Raw genomic sequence first — 16,185 nt, 5'->3', positions numbered from 1 at the left:
TTGCTCCTGTAAGCCACCAGAAATATTTCTGGACTGATCTATACTCACAGCTGAGGGAAGGGCAGTTGGCTCCGTAGCCAATATTGTTCAGTAATATAAAGTGATTGTGAGCAAGAAGATACTGTACTCCACACAATCTCATCAATCTATGGCCAGTTAAGAGTTTGCATAGAAAGCAAATAGAAACTTAAAAATAAGTTAGGGGGTATTTATAAGCCAGGCGACTTACTCTGAGAACCAGAGGCGTTGCAAAGTAAGCATCATAGGATTCACTGTGAAGAGGTGACCTTCGTTCCAGCTTCTCACTTCTTGGTAGATTGTGTGCCATGGAACTGGTGCACGAATCACTCTTCGAGGAAAAGGCAATGGAATGTTGTATATAAAGAGTCTTTTCCTCTCCTCTGGATCCATCAAGATGTAATCAACTAGGGTAAAACCACGCAAAGCATGGGAAGAAGAAGGAAATTCCGTTTGCATGCAGTTTGGAAGCAATGGTTAAGTGTATGCAGCACGTGCAGAAGGCACTGTAGTTCTGATTATGCTAGAGACTCTGTGTCTAATAAATCAAATGTGATTACAGTTTGTTATTTTATACTCACACCCAAAAAGTGCCACCTAGGCAGCTTCCACAATCTAAAGACAGGACCAGTCCTAGAAACCAGGTTGCAGAATTCCAGTGTTCAGCTTGCAGACCTCGTGACAATAAAAATTCAAGAATCACTGCCCATGCCAAGCCACACTTTTCTCTTACCAATGTCTTTCATGAGCCAAATATGATAATCATTCTGAATCTCTTCGGTTAATTCTTTCAGTAACGTCTCCAGCATTGGGTTGGCGAGAAAATGACTTGGGATATGCTTTAAAATGCTATCCATCACTTCTTTGTTCTGTGGTGCCAGCATATCTTTCCGGATGCCTTTATGGATGTAGTAACAGTATCGCTAGAAAGTAAATACATATATATGTACAGATTTATTGCATCTGGAGGGCCAAAGGTTCTGCACACCTGCACACCACTTAGGCTGGCTTCTGGCTCTCTCTGACCAGAGAGGCTGAAAAGGCTTCTTGTTTGGCATGAAACTTTCCCTGGGTAACGGTAGATATTCCTGGTGTCTTTCTTCTGCTTCACTGTAACTCCTGGCTTGGCTTCTGTCCCAACCTGATGACTGCCCAACATCTCAGCCCTGAGTATCTCCTGCCTACTGTTTGCTTACCATATTGCCCCCAATCTTCTGTTATAACCAGAAACCTGCAGAGTTTTAATTCAGGTTTAGTTCCTGTTCAGGTTCACATTGGTTCATTTTGCTTCAAAGAAGGAAGTACAGTGGTACCCCAGAGGTCCGTTCTTAACCTGAAACTGTTCTTAACCTGAAGCAACACTTTAGCTAATGGGGCCTCCCGCTGCCGCCGCGACACTGGAGCACGATTTCTGTTCTTATCCTGAAGCAAAGTTCTTAACCCGAGGTACTATTTCTGGGTTAGTGGAGTCTGTAACCTGAAGCGTATGTAACCTGAAGCGTATGTAACCCAAGGTACCACTGTAAATAAAAAGCTGCAGATAAAAGCAGGATGAATTCTGGATAAACTAGTCATCTGGAGGGGACCTGTGTTTCCCTGTGTTTCAGGAAACAGCTCACTTACCTGCAGATCACTCTCTGTGGGTAGAGTTTTTCCTTTACTTATTTCCTCCTCATGCCTGAGCATCACAACAAGCTGCTCTTCTGGAGTTAGAGGCTGGTTGTCAGAATAACAGATAACTCCTGTTTCAGATTTCTGCCTATCCGGTGTCAGCAGCAAATCAAAACTGTGTGCTTCCTCTATTGCCATCACCCTGGAATTAAAAGCCGCCAGCTGAGTTGGCTAAGTAACCAGAAATGACATTTTGGACAACACCAATCCCTACTATACATTTAGCATCCCCAAATGTTCAATATGTCTCAAGCTTTCTTCTAGTCCCCTTAGCCTGGCCTCCCCCAGCCTGGTGCCCTCCAGGTGCTTTGAACTACTACTCTCATCAGCCCCAGCTAGTTTGGCCAATACTCAGGGATGATAGAAGTTGTAGTCCAAAACATCTGGAGGACACCAGAGGCAGATGACCAAAAGCATATCGTTAGGGAAACAAATTCAGCTAGAACAAATTCTAAATAGATAGAAATACTTGTATGTTATTTATTTATTTATTTATTTAATCTCAAGTTGGCATATACAGAGCTTTTCTACATAGACTCTATCAGCAAAATTAACTCAACAGAAACTCTCATGTTGCACAACTTTTGTGCAAAATGCAATAAAAAGTAACATAATACATCAGGAAAATGAGAGGGGTGGGGAGATGTATTTAAGCTTTCCTTTCTGCTCATATTATTTTATTTAATGGAAAAAAGGAACTCCTATAAAAACTGAAATTAAGATTTACAACCAGGCAAACTAAAATATTAAATGGTTAAAGGATTAAGTGGGTTTGGAATTTGGATATTCAAAGTCATAGAATAGTGACAGAGTACATGTTCTGCATGCAAAGGATACCATTGTTCTCAAGTTTATAAGTTTATTGTTCTAGCCAAAGGCAGTGACAAACTTACTTTAGACAATAGTATGAATAATATAATACAGAACAAACATCCATAAAATTAAAAAAGGCTTTGCCAAGTTCCTGAGCATTAAAACACAATTTCCATTGTGCACCTCTGACAGCTCCAATTCTAGTATTTTTTTTCTTTTAAAAATCCATTTTTTTATTGGATAATGTAGGAGAGAGAAGTTACCAGAGACACCAACAAACTCAAATCCAGCTTGATTTCAGATTAAACCACCAAATCACCACAACAATGTACAGCAATTTTATCTAACTCATTTCCCCCCCCCCTTTTTTTTTGCAGTCAGTGCATAGAGGTGACCTCTTGCTTCTCTATCTAAGGAACAGTTAAAGAGATAATGAGTTATGTCTTCCACCTATCCACAAAGGATATCAGGTTAACTGCATGGCTGGGGGAAAATTCTGTTTGAAATTCTGGATAGCCAGTATTACTACTACTACTACTAATAATAATAATAAACTGCCCTTCATCAAAAGATCAAAAGACACAAATAAATAGTTAAAACAAAAACAACAAAACAATAACTTCCTCCCCTTCTACAAACACATTTAAAAGACTGAAGAATATTAATCAGCCATGATCATGGGCAGGGAGAATTTCACAGCACAAGGGCCATATTCCCTTCTGTGCAACCTTCTGGGGGCCACATGCCAGTGGTGGGTGAGACTAGAGGCAAAAGTGGATGGAACAAGAAATATAAGTTGGCAAGTATCCTTACAGACTCATGCGCCCCTCTCTATCCTCCATCCAGAAAGAGACATTGAGTTCAAGGGTGCATTCCAGGAAGGCAAATAACATTCATGCAAAGCAGAGCTAGTGAGGGGGTATGGCCTGGGAAGAAAGGGTGTGGCTTGGAGGAGGTATGACCTGGAGGGAGTCCCAAGGGCCATAGAGTCCAGGAAGGCTCCCAAGCCTGAGGCTCCCTATCCCTATCATACAGGTATTGGATTAAAGGGCAGTGGAAGGACACTGCAGCACATAAGACGGAAACAATGAATTGCTGCGTGGCTGTGAAAAGCATGGAGAAGCCAACATTAGAGTCTCGTATGACAGCAGTTGGAAAATGGCCCCAAACAGCTCAAATATAAAACATTATCTTGCCACTATATGCGGGATGTGAGCCACTTTGCCCAGATTAAATTAGACCTAAGCAACAACCAACCAGCAAGTAATGAAGACATAATTACTGCTTGGAACTTGCAAGTCTTAATGATAGCCTTTGATGTATTTCAAAAGTGAACACTTTGATAGACTGAATGCTAATATTGTAAGCTACTGCCCAAACATGGGTGTGTGCAGCTATCTGCTGCTGCCTGAGTGCATAAATCTGTGTGCTTGAAAATAATTTAAAAGCTAGCAAACAAAAGAACCCATAAGGAACAATAGAGGGGAGAAGAATTTTCCCTGTTTTCAAATGTAGTCTTATGGGGCCTGAACCAACCCTGTGTAAGGTCTATGGGTAATATTTAACTACATTTTTCTCAAAGCAGACCCACTGAAATTAATGAACATGGCTACATTTGGCCCATTAATTTTAATGAGTGCACTTTAAGAAAACTTAGTTGAATACCACCCTGTGCAACCTACAAATCCAGATCTTTTGCTGTGCGGGAGGCCTCTATCACAATCTCTACTCTACATTTAGCTCTGTGCTGGAAATATTCTGTCCTGTGGAGAGCCCTTTGCTCCCCATTTGTTAGATTTGTTCTGAGATGCTAGACCGGCCAGCGGGCTGGTCAAGATCTGAGCACTTTAGGAGGAACCATTATATCGATAAAGGACATTTGAAGCACATTATCGATGTCAAAGAATTTGGGGCACTGTAGTTGGTTAAGGGTTGCTGGAAATTGTTGCTCTGAGGGGTAAACTGGAGTGCCCAGAATTCTCTGAGGGAAAGAATGTGCTTTTAATGTGCATTAAAGTTGCAGTGTCTATGCAGTCCGGAATTATTTTCCTCCCTTGCTCCTCGGTTTTTCATTGCTGTGTGCTCTTAGCTGCCTGAGATAAAGAGCTACTTTCTGGTATGTGTTACCTGGGTGAGAGAAGGAACTGGAAGAAATATGTGAACATCACACATGAGCCAAGTTAACCCATCATGAGAACACCAAGTTTTCTGGCTTATCATGGTATACTGGGAGCAAGCACCATGCACACATACTGCTCAGTTGTTCTGATGATCCTCTTCCCCAGTGTGAATGGCAGAAACAATCCAGGAAGTCAGCCCGGCAAAGTCATTTTGCTGCCAAACAAAGAGGATCCTCCCCCAGCCTCCCCTCAGTGGTGGATTTGGGGTCTCAAAATTCAACAGTGCTCTGTGCAGTGCTAATGTTTGGCACATGCCTCCGTCCCCCGTTTTTCACCTTCCATTCTACATCATAGTTGCGGTGCCTCTAAGGCTCTGCACCCAGTGCAACCGAACCGGTTGTGCTCCCCTAAATCCGCCTCTCCTCCCTCACTGGCATAGCTGTCAACTTTCAGATTTGAAAATAAGGGATCAGCAGCCTCACCTGTCCTGGGGACAGTCTATGGGATATCTAACAATCCGGGATAACAGCGGGAAGCAGCGGGAAACGGTGCTGGAATAAGGGAATGTCCCGCAAAAAAAGGGATGGTTGACAGCTCTGCTCACTGGCAGCTGAATCTTCATTCAGTACTAGTGATAAGATCATCTCTTTCCCTGTACCTGGAAAGCATCAGGGTAGCTTAAGGCAAGGAGTCGCTTGAAAGCTTATGGAACAACAACTATCACCCAAGTCCCTAAGTATCCGTCAGATAAATGCACAGCTTATAAACTATACAATACCTGTCATAGTCATCAGCAACATTTCCTGATGAAAGTTTTTTCTTCTTCTCAGAGGGAGCAAATTCTTTTGGAGCTGTATGACTTGGTCAAGGGGGAAAAAACACTAGTCAAAACAGGAAAAGACTAGGCCAGATTTGGGGACTCTTGAGCTTTGCAAATTCTACCTGATCTGCACCTCCCAAATTTATGTGTTGATTTGAACTGAAGTTACCAGCTTTTGTACTTCCTTTTGTACTTACATTGCAGCAAATGCTAGAACAGTTCAAAAGACATAAAATTTTAATCTGCTAATTTTAATGTGGCTTTTTAAGAATTGCTTAGTGGGGAACAGAACAGACATATGTACATAAGGAAAAGGGAACCAAACTGGAAATATACAAAACAGAGCCAAAATATGCACGTGCCTGTTTATTAAACACAGGACTATCCATTTGCTTTTAAAGCAGGCTGGTGAGTCTGTTTTTTATAACAGAAGAGGCACATAGGGGAGTGAAGCAAACTCATATGCTCCCCTTCCTAACCTTGTTCTGATACCAGCCTAGTAGTGGCTGGTACCCCTTGGGATTAGTAGGGTGGAAGGCAAGGAGGCCACCAGTAGGTGGTGTCAGAGCTGATATCAGGTAGAGCCATTCCCTAGATCAGTTTTAAGTAACAAGGCAGGCAGGTGGGGGGGGGGGAGGCTGAGACTAGACTGAGGCTGGTGGAGAAGTGCCCCATTCACCCTAATGGACAAGCATCCACTAAAATGAGACAGGTGTTTGTGTGCTAAAAGCAGCTAAAGATGGTCAGCAGGTTTCACGGCACACAGAAAGGTACTACTTGCTCAGCAGGGAAATACAGGAGCTTCTATTATACCTTCAATTCCCCACACCACTAGGAAATAGCAGCTGGGGGTGGCGCAATTTAGGTGAAGAAAATGGCATAGAGGAAAGGGGTAAAAAGCCTCAATCACTGGAACTTTCCAGATCAAATGCAAGTAGCCCTTGCTGTCATTCACTTCTTCCTCTCACTTGACAGATAGCGCAGATGCATTTAGTGTTTTTATTTTTAAAATAATGGGGGAAATAAGCATGAGACTCCCAGCATAACAAGCTGTTTGGCTGACAGCAATCTCCAAATTACCGTACTTTCATGTCAAAGAATGTTTGCAGACCTTGCAATTGCTAGAAGAGAGTCACAGAATATCAGCAGTCATTGGTAAGAGAAGGAAGATGTCCCTTTTATTTCTGTTACCCACCACACCACCCAGGCCCATCAGTACCCAGCACCCTTGGACACCTGCCTGGATCGTAACAGGGCATAAACCAGCCTGGGCTCCCTGACTCAAAAGTCTGAGCTGCAGTTTTAAATTTCCCAGAATGATTGGGGCACTCTAGGAAACTTAAATTGCTTACTCATAGGTGCTTGGCTACTGAAGCCAAGAAAATTGCACAGCCGAAGGCTCAGCAAGGTGGGAAGGGGCATGGAAAACATAAGAAGAGCCGCACTGGATCAGGCCAATGGCCCATCAAGTCCAGCATCTTGTTCTCATAGTGGCCAACCAGATGTTTCTGGGAAGCCTGTAAGAAGGATCTGAGTGCACCAGTGTTCCCCAAACACATTGGAGCACTTTGCTAAGGGAATGCTTAGACATAGATTTCTCCCTCATGGCACCCCAATAGCTGGGTGTGCAAAGCACTGCTAGAACCAGTGCTGTAGTGGAACAGCAACACAGCAGAGTGCAGTGCCCAGTGGCCACACTTTTTTTTCAAAGCAGGAGTAGTGATGCCATCTACTCTGGTAGAGTTTTGCTACATACACACCATACATTTAAAGTGTATTTAAAGCACATTATCCACCCCAAATCATCCTGGGAACAGTAGCTTAAGAGTGCTGGGAGCTGTAGCTCTGTGAGGGGTAAACTACAGTTCCCAGAATTCTTTGAGAGGGGGGATATGGTTTAAATACAGTATATGGTGCATAGGCAGCCTTTGGCAGTGTTTGTGGAATGCTCTTCGCAGAGAAGCTTGCCTGGCACCCTCATTACATATCATTAGGCCCCAGGCAAAAATATTTCTCTTCAACCAGGTGTTCAGCTGATTAACATTCTATGGGTTTTTAAATGTGTTTGTGGGAGGGAGGTTATCAGTTTTTGTATGTATTTTGGATTTTCATTTTATATTTTTCTGTTGTGAACCACCCTGAGATCTTCAGATGAAGGGTGATATACAAATTTAATAAATAATAATAATAATTGTAAGCTTGAGGGAAGAACAAAGGCTGGGCCAACACATACAGAGCTTGCCAGACAAAAAGACAGGAAGATAAACATGCATTTGACACAAGCCTGTTTTCAAACACATAGGATACGTGGAGAATGTCTTGTGGTCCCAGTTGGCTTTCTTGCCTTTAAAGGTGAAACTATCTTACGCAGATCTTTCATCTTCAAGTTCTGTGCAGTGAGGGTGTAATTATTGGCAATGGAGTTGCTGGGGCTCCGGAAATGACGCTGCTCTTTAAAGGGAGCTGCCAAAGTCCAGGATGCTCTTTGCATCAGAGAAGGGTAAAAGCTGCTATTTTGGATCATCTGAAATGGAGTGGGATGGGGAGAAAAAATAACAGTTTATATTCTGTTGCGCTAGCCGGCAATTTCTTTAACTGATATAAGGTAATGACAGTGGAGGCTGGTGCCCATTGGGACTGGGTAGGGCAGAGTCGGGAAGGGGGTGCCATATCAAATGGCTGCTTGAGCTAGAGTCAACGGTAGATGAAGCCAACTATTTCTGGTTTTGCCCCTATTATCTTCCCTGCTGAATTGTACAAGAGCACCACTGAGACAATGAGACTGACAATCAGTGCTACTCGCTGGACTAGTTGTAAATAAAAAGGTAGGCAGGTACAGGGACGGACTTAGGTAATATGGCAACCTGAGAAAGGACAAAATTTGGTGCCCCCTATTGTGGTTATTAATATTGCACATTCAGAAGCAATAGAATGAATAAAAACTGAAATAAAAATTGTCCAGTCCAAAAATATGGTTCAAAAGCTTTACTAACAGAAATTGCTTCAAAACAAACATGAAACAAATAATGTTACATCCAGATAATCACATAATATCATGTGCTGATTCCTGCACAGGTAGAACATCTTAGAAATATGAAATAACTTCATTCAGAGCTGAAATCAAAGCTTTGTCTCTCCAACACAGTCTCCATTAACTTGAGGCTGTGTTCCTAGAGAGAACCATTTGCACATCCTTTCTTCTCTAGTGCCTCAGAACAAACACCTAACTCACACACCCAAAATGGACACATGAATATCTCATGTGATCCAACTTAAACACCTTGTGGGAGCTAGCAGAGATACATTCTCAGTTAATCAGCACCTGTAAAGCTCTCTGAGAGCTTTTGTTTTAGCTCAATGGAACTTTCCAAACCATGCTATGTTTTTAGCAGTACACATACAGACATATACAGAGTTATTTTCCATTTCAATGCACAGTTAAACAATTATACTTAACACCCCCTAAATATTTCTTATTTTCACAATAATTCCTTTTGGTACAGTTCTTTTAATAGATGTAACCCAGTGGGCAGTATAAGAAATATACATACCTGATACAGTTCAGAGGGGTCTTCTGCAGCCAAACCTGGCAAAGGTGGCAACTCTGGTATTTGTTTGGCATGGCTCATATTATAGATGGAATCATTCTGTTCCTAGGAATCATTAAAAAGTAAAAAAGTAATGTGTTAAGAAAGCCTATAGGACTAGACAGATATACAAAGCCCATCTAGATACAGTGGTAGATGGGGACCATTGGGATTGATAAGCAGAAGGCAGGGAAGCCAACAGTAAGTAGGTGAAACCAGGGCTAATGATAGGCTCAGCAAGACCCAATGACAGAGCCAACAAATTCTAGTTTTGCCCTCCATCCTCCTCCTTCCCGAGTTCTACAGGGGGCAATGCTGAGACTAAAGAGGGGGGAGCCAACAGTCAGGACTACTCTTTTGGAAATGGAGTGGGGTGGAGAAGGAAAATAGCAGTTGTGCTAGCCGGCAATTTCCTCGAATGAAATAAGTGGAGGTTGGTGGCCTTTGAAGTTGGTAGAGCAGAAGTCATAGAGGTCAAATGTAGGAGGCTGGTTGAGCTACAGCCAATGATAGATAGAGCCAACTAATTCTGGTTTTGTCTCTATTCTCCTCCCTTCTGAATTCTACAAGAGCAACACTGAGACGAAGGGCAAAGAGGCTGACAGTCAGAGCCACCTTCTGGAGTGATTTTAAGAAAAAAGGCAGGCAGGTGGAAGCTAGCTGAGGGCAGATGGAGGTTGGCTGGGCAATGCCCCATTTGCCCTAATGGACCAGTCTCCACTATCCAGATGCAGGCATAAGCCTTTTTTGCACTGCTGCCTAGGAGTTGTGTATGACACATCAGTATCAAAACACCTGTGAAATCCTGAATTATGTATATATCATAATTGAACGGTGGACATAATTAAACACAAAAGACAAGCAGGGCTCTGCTAGGAGCACAATGGAAGGCCGACAATACCATCTCTCCAGCTCACACGAGGTAATTAAGAGGCTGAGATGGGAGTAATCAGCCTCCCAGGGTTCTTCCCGGTGGAAGGGAAGATGCAGTCTCATCCGCGGCTGCCCACAAACCACCCCCGAGTTCGAAAAGAAGGAGGGGGGGCACAGGATGGAAAGCCCTCGAGCGAGCTCGGGTCTCCTGGACGCTGTCTATATGAGCACTCCAAGTTCCATTTCTTAAGATAAAAGATTGGATATAAGATTTATGGACATGCTTCGAGCGAAGAAAGGGTATTTTATCTGCTAATTAAGCCAGCCACTGAGATGCCAAGAGTGATGGATTGGAAGATAACATCAAAGAATAACATCTAAGCCGGTATGTTGAAACGGAACGTAAAGGAGGGGGGATAAAACTTTTTGTTTTCTTGCTACGATACTACCTAACAACTGCCCCCCCCCGAAGATCCGTCTATACTACTTATAGCAAGTGAGATCAGAAAATATAAACTGTGTGGAAATAATAATATTAATTAAAGCCTTTGTTTTTCGAAATATTTGGAAGAAGATAAAAGACTCTCTTGTGACACACTATTTAATCGGGATCCGCCATTATGAGACAGACTGTGTTGCAGAGATTAATAGTCATAGGAGGAGGTGAGCCCTTACTTTGTTATTACAGTGGTGCCCCGCAAGACGAATGCCTCGCAAGACGGAAAACTCGCTAGACGAAAGAGTTTTCCGTTTTGGAGGTGCTTCGCAAAACAAATCTCCTATGGGCTTGCTTCGCAAGACGAAAATGTCTTGCGAGTTCCTGCGGGGTTTTTTTCCTTTCCCCCCCTTTTTCTAAGCCGCTAAGCCGCTTATCAGCTGATCCGATAAACCGATAAGCCGCTAAAAGCCGCTAATAGTGCTAATCCGCTAATCCGTCAATGGGCTTGCTTCGCAAGACAAAAAAACCGCTAGACGAAGAGAATCACAGAACGGATTCTTTTCGTCTTGCGAGGCACCACTGTATATCTATATCTCAATGTCGATTTGGCAAACCTCCTCTGGAAAGACTAATGTTTGGAGCAACCTGTCTGAGAAAATTAATGAGCAAACGCCTAGATTCTATTTCATCGGAACTGAGAAAAGATGGCGTCTGCCACCCGAGAAGGACTTTTGGATGGATTCGGCATAAATACCAGCGTGTGAAGATATACTGCAAATAAAAGATTTACCAGCTGCAAAAATAATAATAATAGGGAGAGTCATACAAAGTTCACACAGAAGCATAATATTGCTCATTTCAGCTCACCTGTGGAAACAACTCAGAGGCTATGAAAGAAGAAGGATAATAACAAGAAGATTTAAAGAAGGGACTAGTGGACACTTAAAGCAGTAGAAATATGAGGTGATTGGACCCCACTGAACTTGAAGCATGGGAACCCCCAACAAAAAATTATAATTTGGCAAAATATTTGGACTTTATGATATGTATTTGTATAATTTGGAATATTTAATGTGTTTTGATTGGATTGTTAAAATGGAAAACTTAATAAAAAATATTATTTAAAAAAAAATAAACACAAAAGACAAGCTGCTTGTGGTGCTCATATTTTTCAATTTGAACAGTACTAATTGGTATTCTAAAAAAGCTCTGTGTACGATTGTCGTCTTCTTCACACATACTCAGGTAAAATTCTTACCAAGGTTATAAACAACCATCCCGGCTCTATCACTTCAGACTGCAGAAGTGGGCTCTTATAATTGAATGTTTATTCACACATTTGTAAAAAGGAAGCTCTTTGCATGGGAGGGGGGGATGACTCCTGAGGGATCAGACCAAAGGCCCATGTTCCTGGAAGCTCTCAAGCTGGGCATGAATGCAACTGCCTTCCTTAGCTGCTTTTCTGTAGCAACTGACATTTCAAGATACACTGCCTCTGATGAAGCTTCCTTAGAATATAGAGGTTCTGTTTAATTATTACAGCCACTGACAGTTCTCCATATACTTGTCTAATCCCATTTTAAATCCATCTAATCAGCAGCCATCCACACATCCTGGGGCTGTTAATTACCCACAAATTAATTATGTGCTCTGTGAAGAAGTATTTTCTTCTTTCCTGTGTTGATTCTACTGCTCATCAAATTTACCAAGTCACCACAAGTTCAATATGACGGGAGCCCTGTTTAGGGAAGCTTTTAATATCTGAAGGATTTTAATATTTTGTTGGAAGCTGCCCAGAGTGGCTGAGGAAACCAGCCAGATGGGTGGGGTATAAGCAATAAATTATTATTATTATTATTATTATTATTATTATTATTATTATTATTATTAGGGGACTACAGTTCCCATCAGTCCAATGGCCATGCTGGCTGCAGCTGATCATAGTTCCAAGCATCTGGAGGTTGGGAAAGGCTACAACAAGAAACCAATGTGATTTATATATTCCATCTTTCATCCATCATGGAACTCAAGGAAGGTTACATTTAAGAAATTTATTCATTCAGTTTCTAAACCACTCTACACCAGCTGTGCTACCAGTTCAGTTTACAGCACCAACATCACAATGATAAAAACACTAAAAAGCAACCCAAAAATATAAAAACCAGCTTAAAGAGAAACCATATGAATGGATGGTCTGAAATCCAAGAAGGCAGCAGCATCACATTCATTCAGACCACTCCCTGGGTCCATGCCCTGATGTGCTAGTTTCCAGTGGGGAGGACTATTATTATTACTTTTATTAAGGATGTGCATGTGATCATCTGAGATCCCACTGGAAATCTGAAACAGTGCAATCCATATGCACATGGAAAACTGTCTTATATTTTGCCCAGTACGGTCTACCCTTAGGAAGAACTTCTTGACAGTATACAACCTGCCCAGAAGTGGAGTACACTGCCTAGCAAGGGGTGGACTCTCCTTCATTTGGTAGAGTCAGGATGGCTACCTCCATTAGCAATTGGCAGCAGCATTCCAGGGTCTCAGGAAGATAAAGGTCTTTTACCAACCTCTGGTACCCAACTCTTAGTTCCTCTTGCTTCAGTCCCATGCTTTCATTTAAAAGCTAGACAAGCCAAAGTGTTTAAGCAGGAGCTAATCAATATGCAGAGACAGATGCTACTAAAAACTAATCCTTTTGAAGCTGTTTCTTCCAGACATGTACACTGGTTAAGCCTATTCCCTAAAACTAACACTTTCCAGCTTATTACAGCTGACAGCAGCATACTTCGCAAAAGGAGGGAACTCTCATCAATATTTAATCCCACAAAGCATCTGAGTTCTGAATTCAGTAGCAAGAATAATTAAGTACTCCTAATAAGAAAAGGAGGGCCTTCACACAAGATTTTCAAATCTCTTTCAGCTTACTGTCTTCATCCCAAGGTCCAACACAGTCAAATCACATACACTTACCCTTGTAATCTTGGCAGCTTCTCCTGGATTCATTATGAACGTGTATTTGGCTCCAGCTGCTTTTGGATTGCTTCAAAAGTACTTGTGAAATGTGTATCTTCCCTACAATAAATTATTAGCCAACAGTTTTCTTTAAGCACCTAGAAACACAGAGATTAGGGAATCGTTTCAGGATTCATATTCAATTCAAAAACCTATGGGGCTGTTATTCTAAGTATATTTTTCCAACATCCTTTTCAAGCCATCAGCTGGAAATAAATGAGTCTTCCATCTTTGTTCTATCTAAGCTTGCCAAATCTATGCCTTCTATCCTAGTAATGATTTATCCTGGTGCTGATTTTTCTTGGCAGAAGTTCCAGAGAGTCCTTCAGTCCTCCCCTGCTCAAATTTTTTACCACTTGTCACTTTTAACACCACCAGAACTCTGAATGTCCACCTGATCTGTACTTCTCACTCTATGCCATTTTGTCATCTCTGCTCTTGGCTTGTTATTTTTTAAAATAATAATAAAAACTTGCTCGCTTTCTCTCCAAGCTCCTTTTCCTCTTCCAACTTCTTGCCACTTCTCCTTCCTGCTGAGTGTTTTAATTCTCCTATCAAATCTGATCCCAACTCTCTCCCCCCCCCCCCGCACCTTTTGTGGAATAGTTGGAAACAGGGCAAGTTCACACACTTTTAGAGAAGGGAGCTGGACATTCATGCAATCCCAGAGTGATTATGAGAAAGCAAAGTGGACCCTGGCCTGTTCTGCCCTTCCCAACACCCTTACTGAGTGCACATTAAGGGATTAGGGAATGGGGAGTGGGTATACTTCTACCTGTTGCTGCCCTAGTTACCTGCCTCTGTGCCTGGTGGCTGCTTGAACGTCAAAAAGAACTTCTATAACACTCTCACTTCTCAGTCTGGGTAGCCAAGGTGACAGCATTATTGTCACTAGGCAACGTAGAATGACTCCTCTCTCCCTTCCCTTCTCTTCCAGCTCTCTCCCCCCCCCCCCCCCATCTACCCAGATGGCTGGAACAGCAGCTTTTTCTAGTCCTGATCTCTTTCAGCTGCTGTTTGTGAAAGAGTTACAACTGAAAGTCCCATTGATGTGGTAGGATGAATTATCAACTCAATGTAGAGCTGAGAGAGTTGAATCAATGGGATGGCAGGGAATCTTAACACTTCAGGATGGGGAAATATTTAGTTGTGCAAATTCTGCTAATGCAGAAGACTACTGCTGCTTGGCTGATAAGTAGGACAGCCTGATGCAACCATGTATCACCAGTCCTGATAGTTCTGCATTGGCTGGAACTGTCGTACCAAGCCCAATTCAAGGTGTCAGCAGTCCTAGCTTATAAAACTAGCCCTAAATGGCTTTTGACCCAAGTACCTGAAAGTGACTCCACCAGTTATCAGTCATCTTGGGTCCTGCAATTACCATAATTGGCAGGGGAGGTTGTCAGTGCCACCACCTCTGTCTGCTGCCCAGTTGGCATTGATGGATGACAGGGCTTTCTTGGCTGTGATTCCCTCCTTGGTGAAGTATGCCTGTTTTCCTCATTGCTGGTTTTCAGGAAGAATTTTAAAAAACATTCCTGTTCGCCCAGACATTTGATGGCTGAGAGATACTGCCCATGACAACCATGGAAGTCATAACTGGGGGGGGGGGGTATGTGATCAGCTTTTAGCTGATTTGTCCTCTATTTGAAGGACAGTCTTATTTGAAGGTGCCCTCTCTTCGAAGGTCACAACTGAGTCCAAATCTGGTTTAAATATTCAAAAGCCCTATCTAAGTAGAGGCTGGGGTCCCTTGATGTTGCCCATGGTGAAAAGCTAGCATCCCGACAAGAGACCGAGCAGCCACACCTGGGCAGACTCACCTGGGCACAGCCTTCTCCATTAGAATGAGATGTGTTGTATTTCTATTTAATTTTTCATTATTATTAAATACATATAAATTAGAATATGCATTTTTTTGCAAATCTATTCCATTTTTGTTGATGCACTTCCTCTTTGGGCGCGACACGTAGGCCGCCAAATATGCATATTCTATCACAATTTATGTGTATATAAAGGGTACTGCTCAGCGCCTGAGGGCCCCAGTCCTGCCACTCAACACCTAACCAAGAGTGGGGACTGATGGGCTCTATAAAGGACTGCTGCTGCTGCTGCTACTGTTACTGGGCAGAGAGGGCTCCATTTTGTTTTTGTTTTTTGTTTGAATTGCTGTTATTTTTTACCTATGTCATTTTAAACTGTGATATTAATGCTGTATTCTTAGTTTTAGATTTTGATTTATGTGGAAATTGTTTCCCATCTGGTTGTGTATTTTTTTTGATGTGGTTTATTTATTGTTTATGACTTTTGTAATTATGTAAATCTTGTTATGCTGTAAGTCGCCTTGAGCATTGTTTTTTAACTGTGGAAAGGCGGCATACAAATAAAAAATGATGAAATGATGATGCATATATACATATGTGCGTACACACATATACACACACACACACACACACACACACTTCCAAAGCTTACTGAATCGTTTTTCTTTTTATTCCCCCCACTTTAACTGAAGTCAGATTTTCCCTTTTGATTTTTGTTCTTTGTACCTTTGCAAACCGCTTACAGCCGATTGTAGGGGCATGCCAAATGTTCACATATACAGCTATACTTGTGGAAGATATATCTATATGCACACGTGCACGTGCACACTGGTCTCTTACGAATCGGGTTGCTTGCCAGTGATTCCTGTTTCAGACGGGGACTTAACGATGGAATCCTCCTTTGCTAAATACAGTAATTTCCTTAAAACGCGTGAGGCGTTTCACCAGCTCCCGTTGGCTTTCAAAAAGTACCGTATATTAACCGTGCCCTGCCTTGAGGCCTTACAAA

At 42.2% G+C, this 16,185-nt stretch overlaps 1 protein-coding gene across 7 annotated transcripts in view; it reads right to left on the bottom strand.

Moving 5' to 3' along the window:
- Positions 1–16,172, bottom strand: part of DNAH3 (dynein axonemal heavy chain 3) — an 83,290-nt gene extending 67,118 nt beyond the window's left edge. Inside the window, exons 1-8 of one of the 7 annotated variants that reach the window (XM_083474095.1) lie at positions 15,903–16,172; positions 13,312–13,451; positions 8,994–9,095; positions 7,750–7,966; positions 5,401–5,473; positions 1,642–1,831; positions 752–941; positions 230–425 (exon numbers count right to left, since the gene is read on the bottom strand). In XM_083474095.1, coding sequence (XP_083330221.1) covers positions 230–425; positions 752–941; positions 1,642–1,831; positions 5,401–5,473; positions 7,750–7,966; positions 8,994–9,095; positions 13,312–13,344 — 1,001 coding nt within the window. In that variant the 5' untranslated portion in view covers positions 13,345–13,451; positions 15,903–16,172. Of the gene's footprint in view, positions 1–229; positions 426–751; positions 942–1,641; positions 1,832–5,400; positions 5,474–7,749; positions 7,967–8,993; positions 9,096–13,311; positions 13,452–14,128; positions 14,190–15,902 lie in introns of those variants that run through there. The other 6 variants (XM_083474100.1, XM_083474098.1, XM_083474101.1 and 3 more) reach the window with 6 other exon arrangements.
- Between the last annotated feature and the right edge of the window lie 13 nt (positions 16,173–16,185).

The sequence above is a fragment of the Podarcis liolepis genome (genome assembly GCF_965112155.1).
Source record: "Podarcis liolepis genome assembly, chromosome: 14".
In the NCBI taxonomy this organism is placed as follows: Eukaryota; Metazoa; Chordata; class Lepidosauria; order Squamata; family Lacertidae; genus Podarcis; species Podarcis liolepis.
This window is presented reverse-complemented; position numbering and strand designations above follow the sequence as displayed.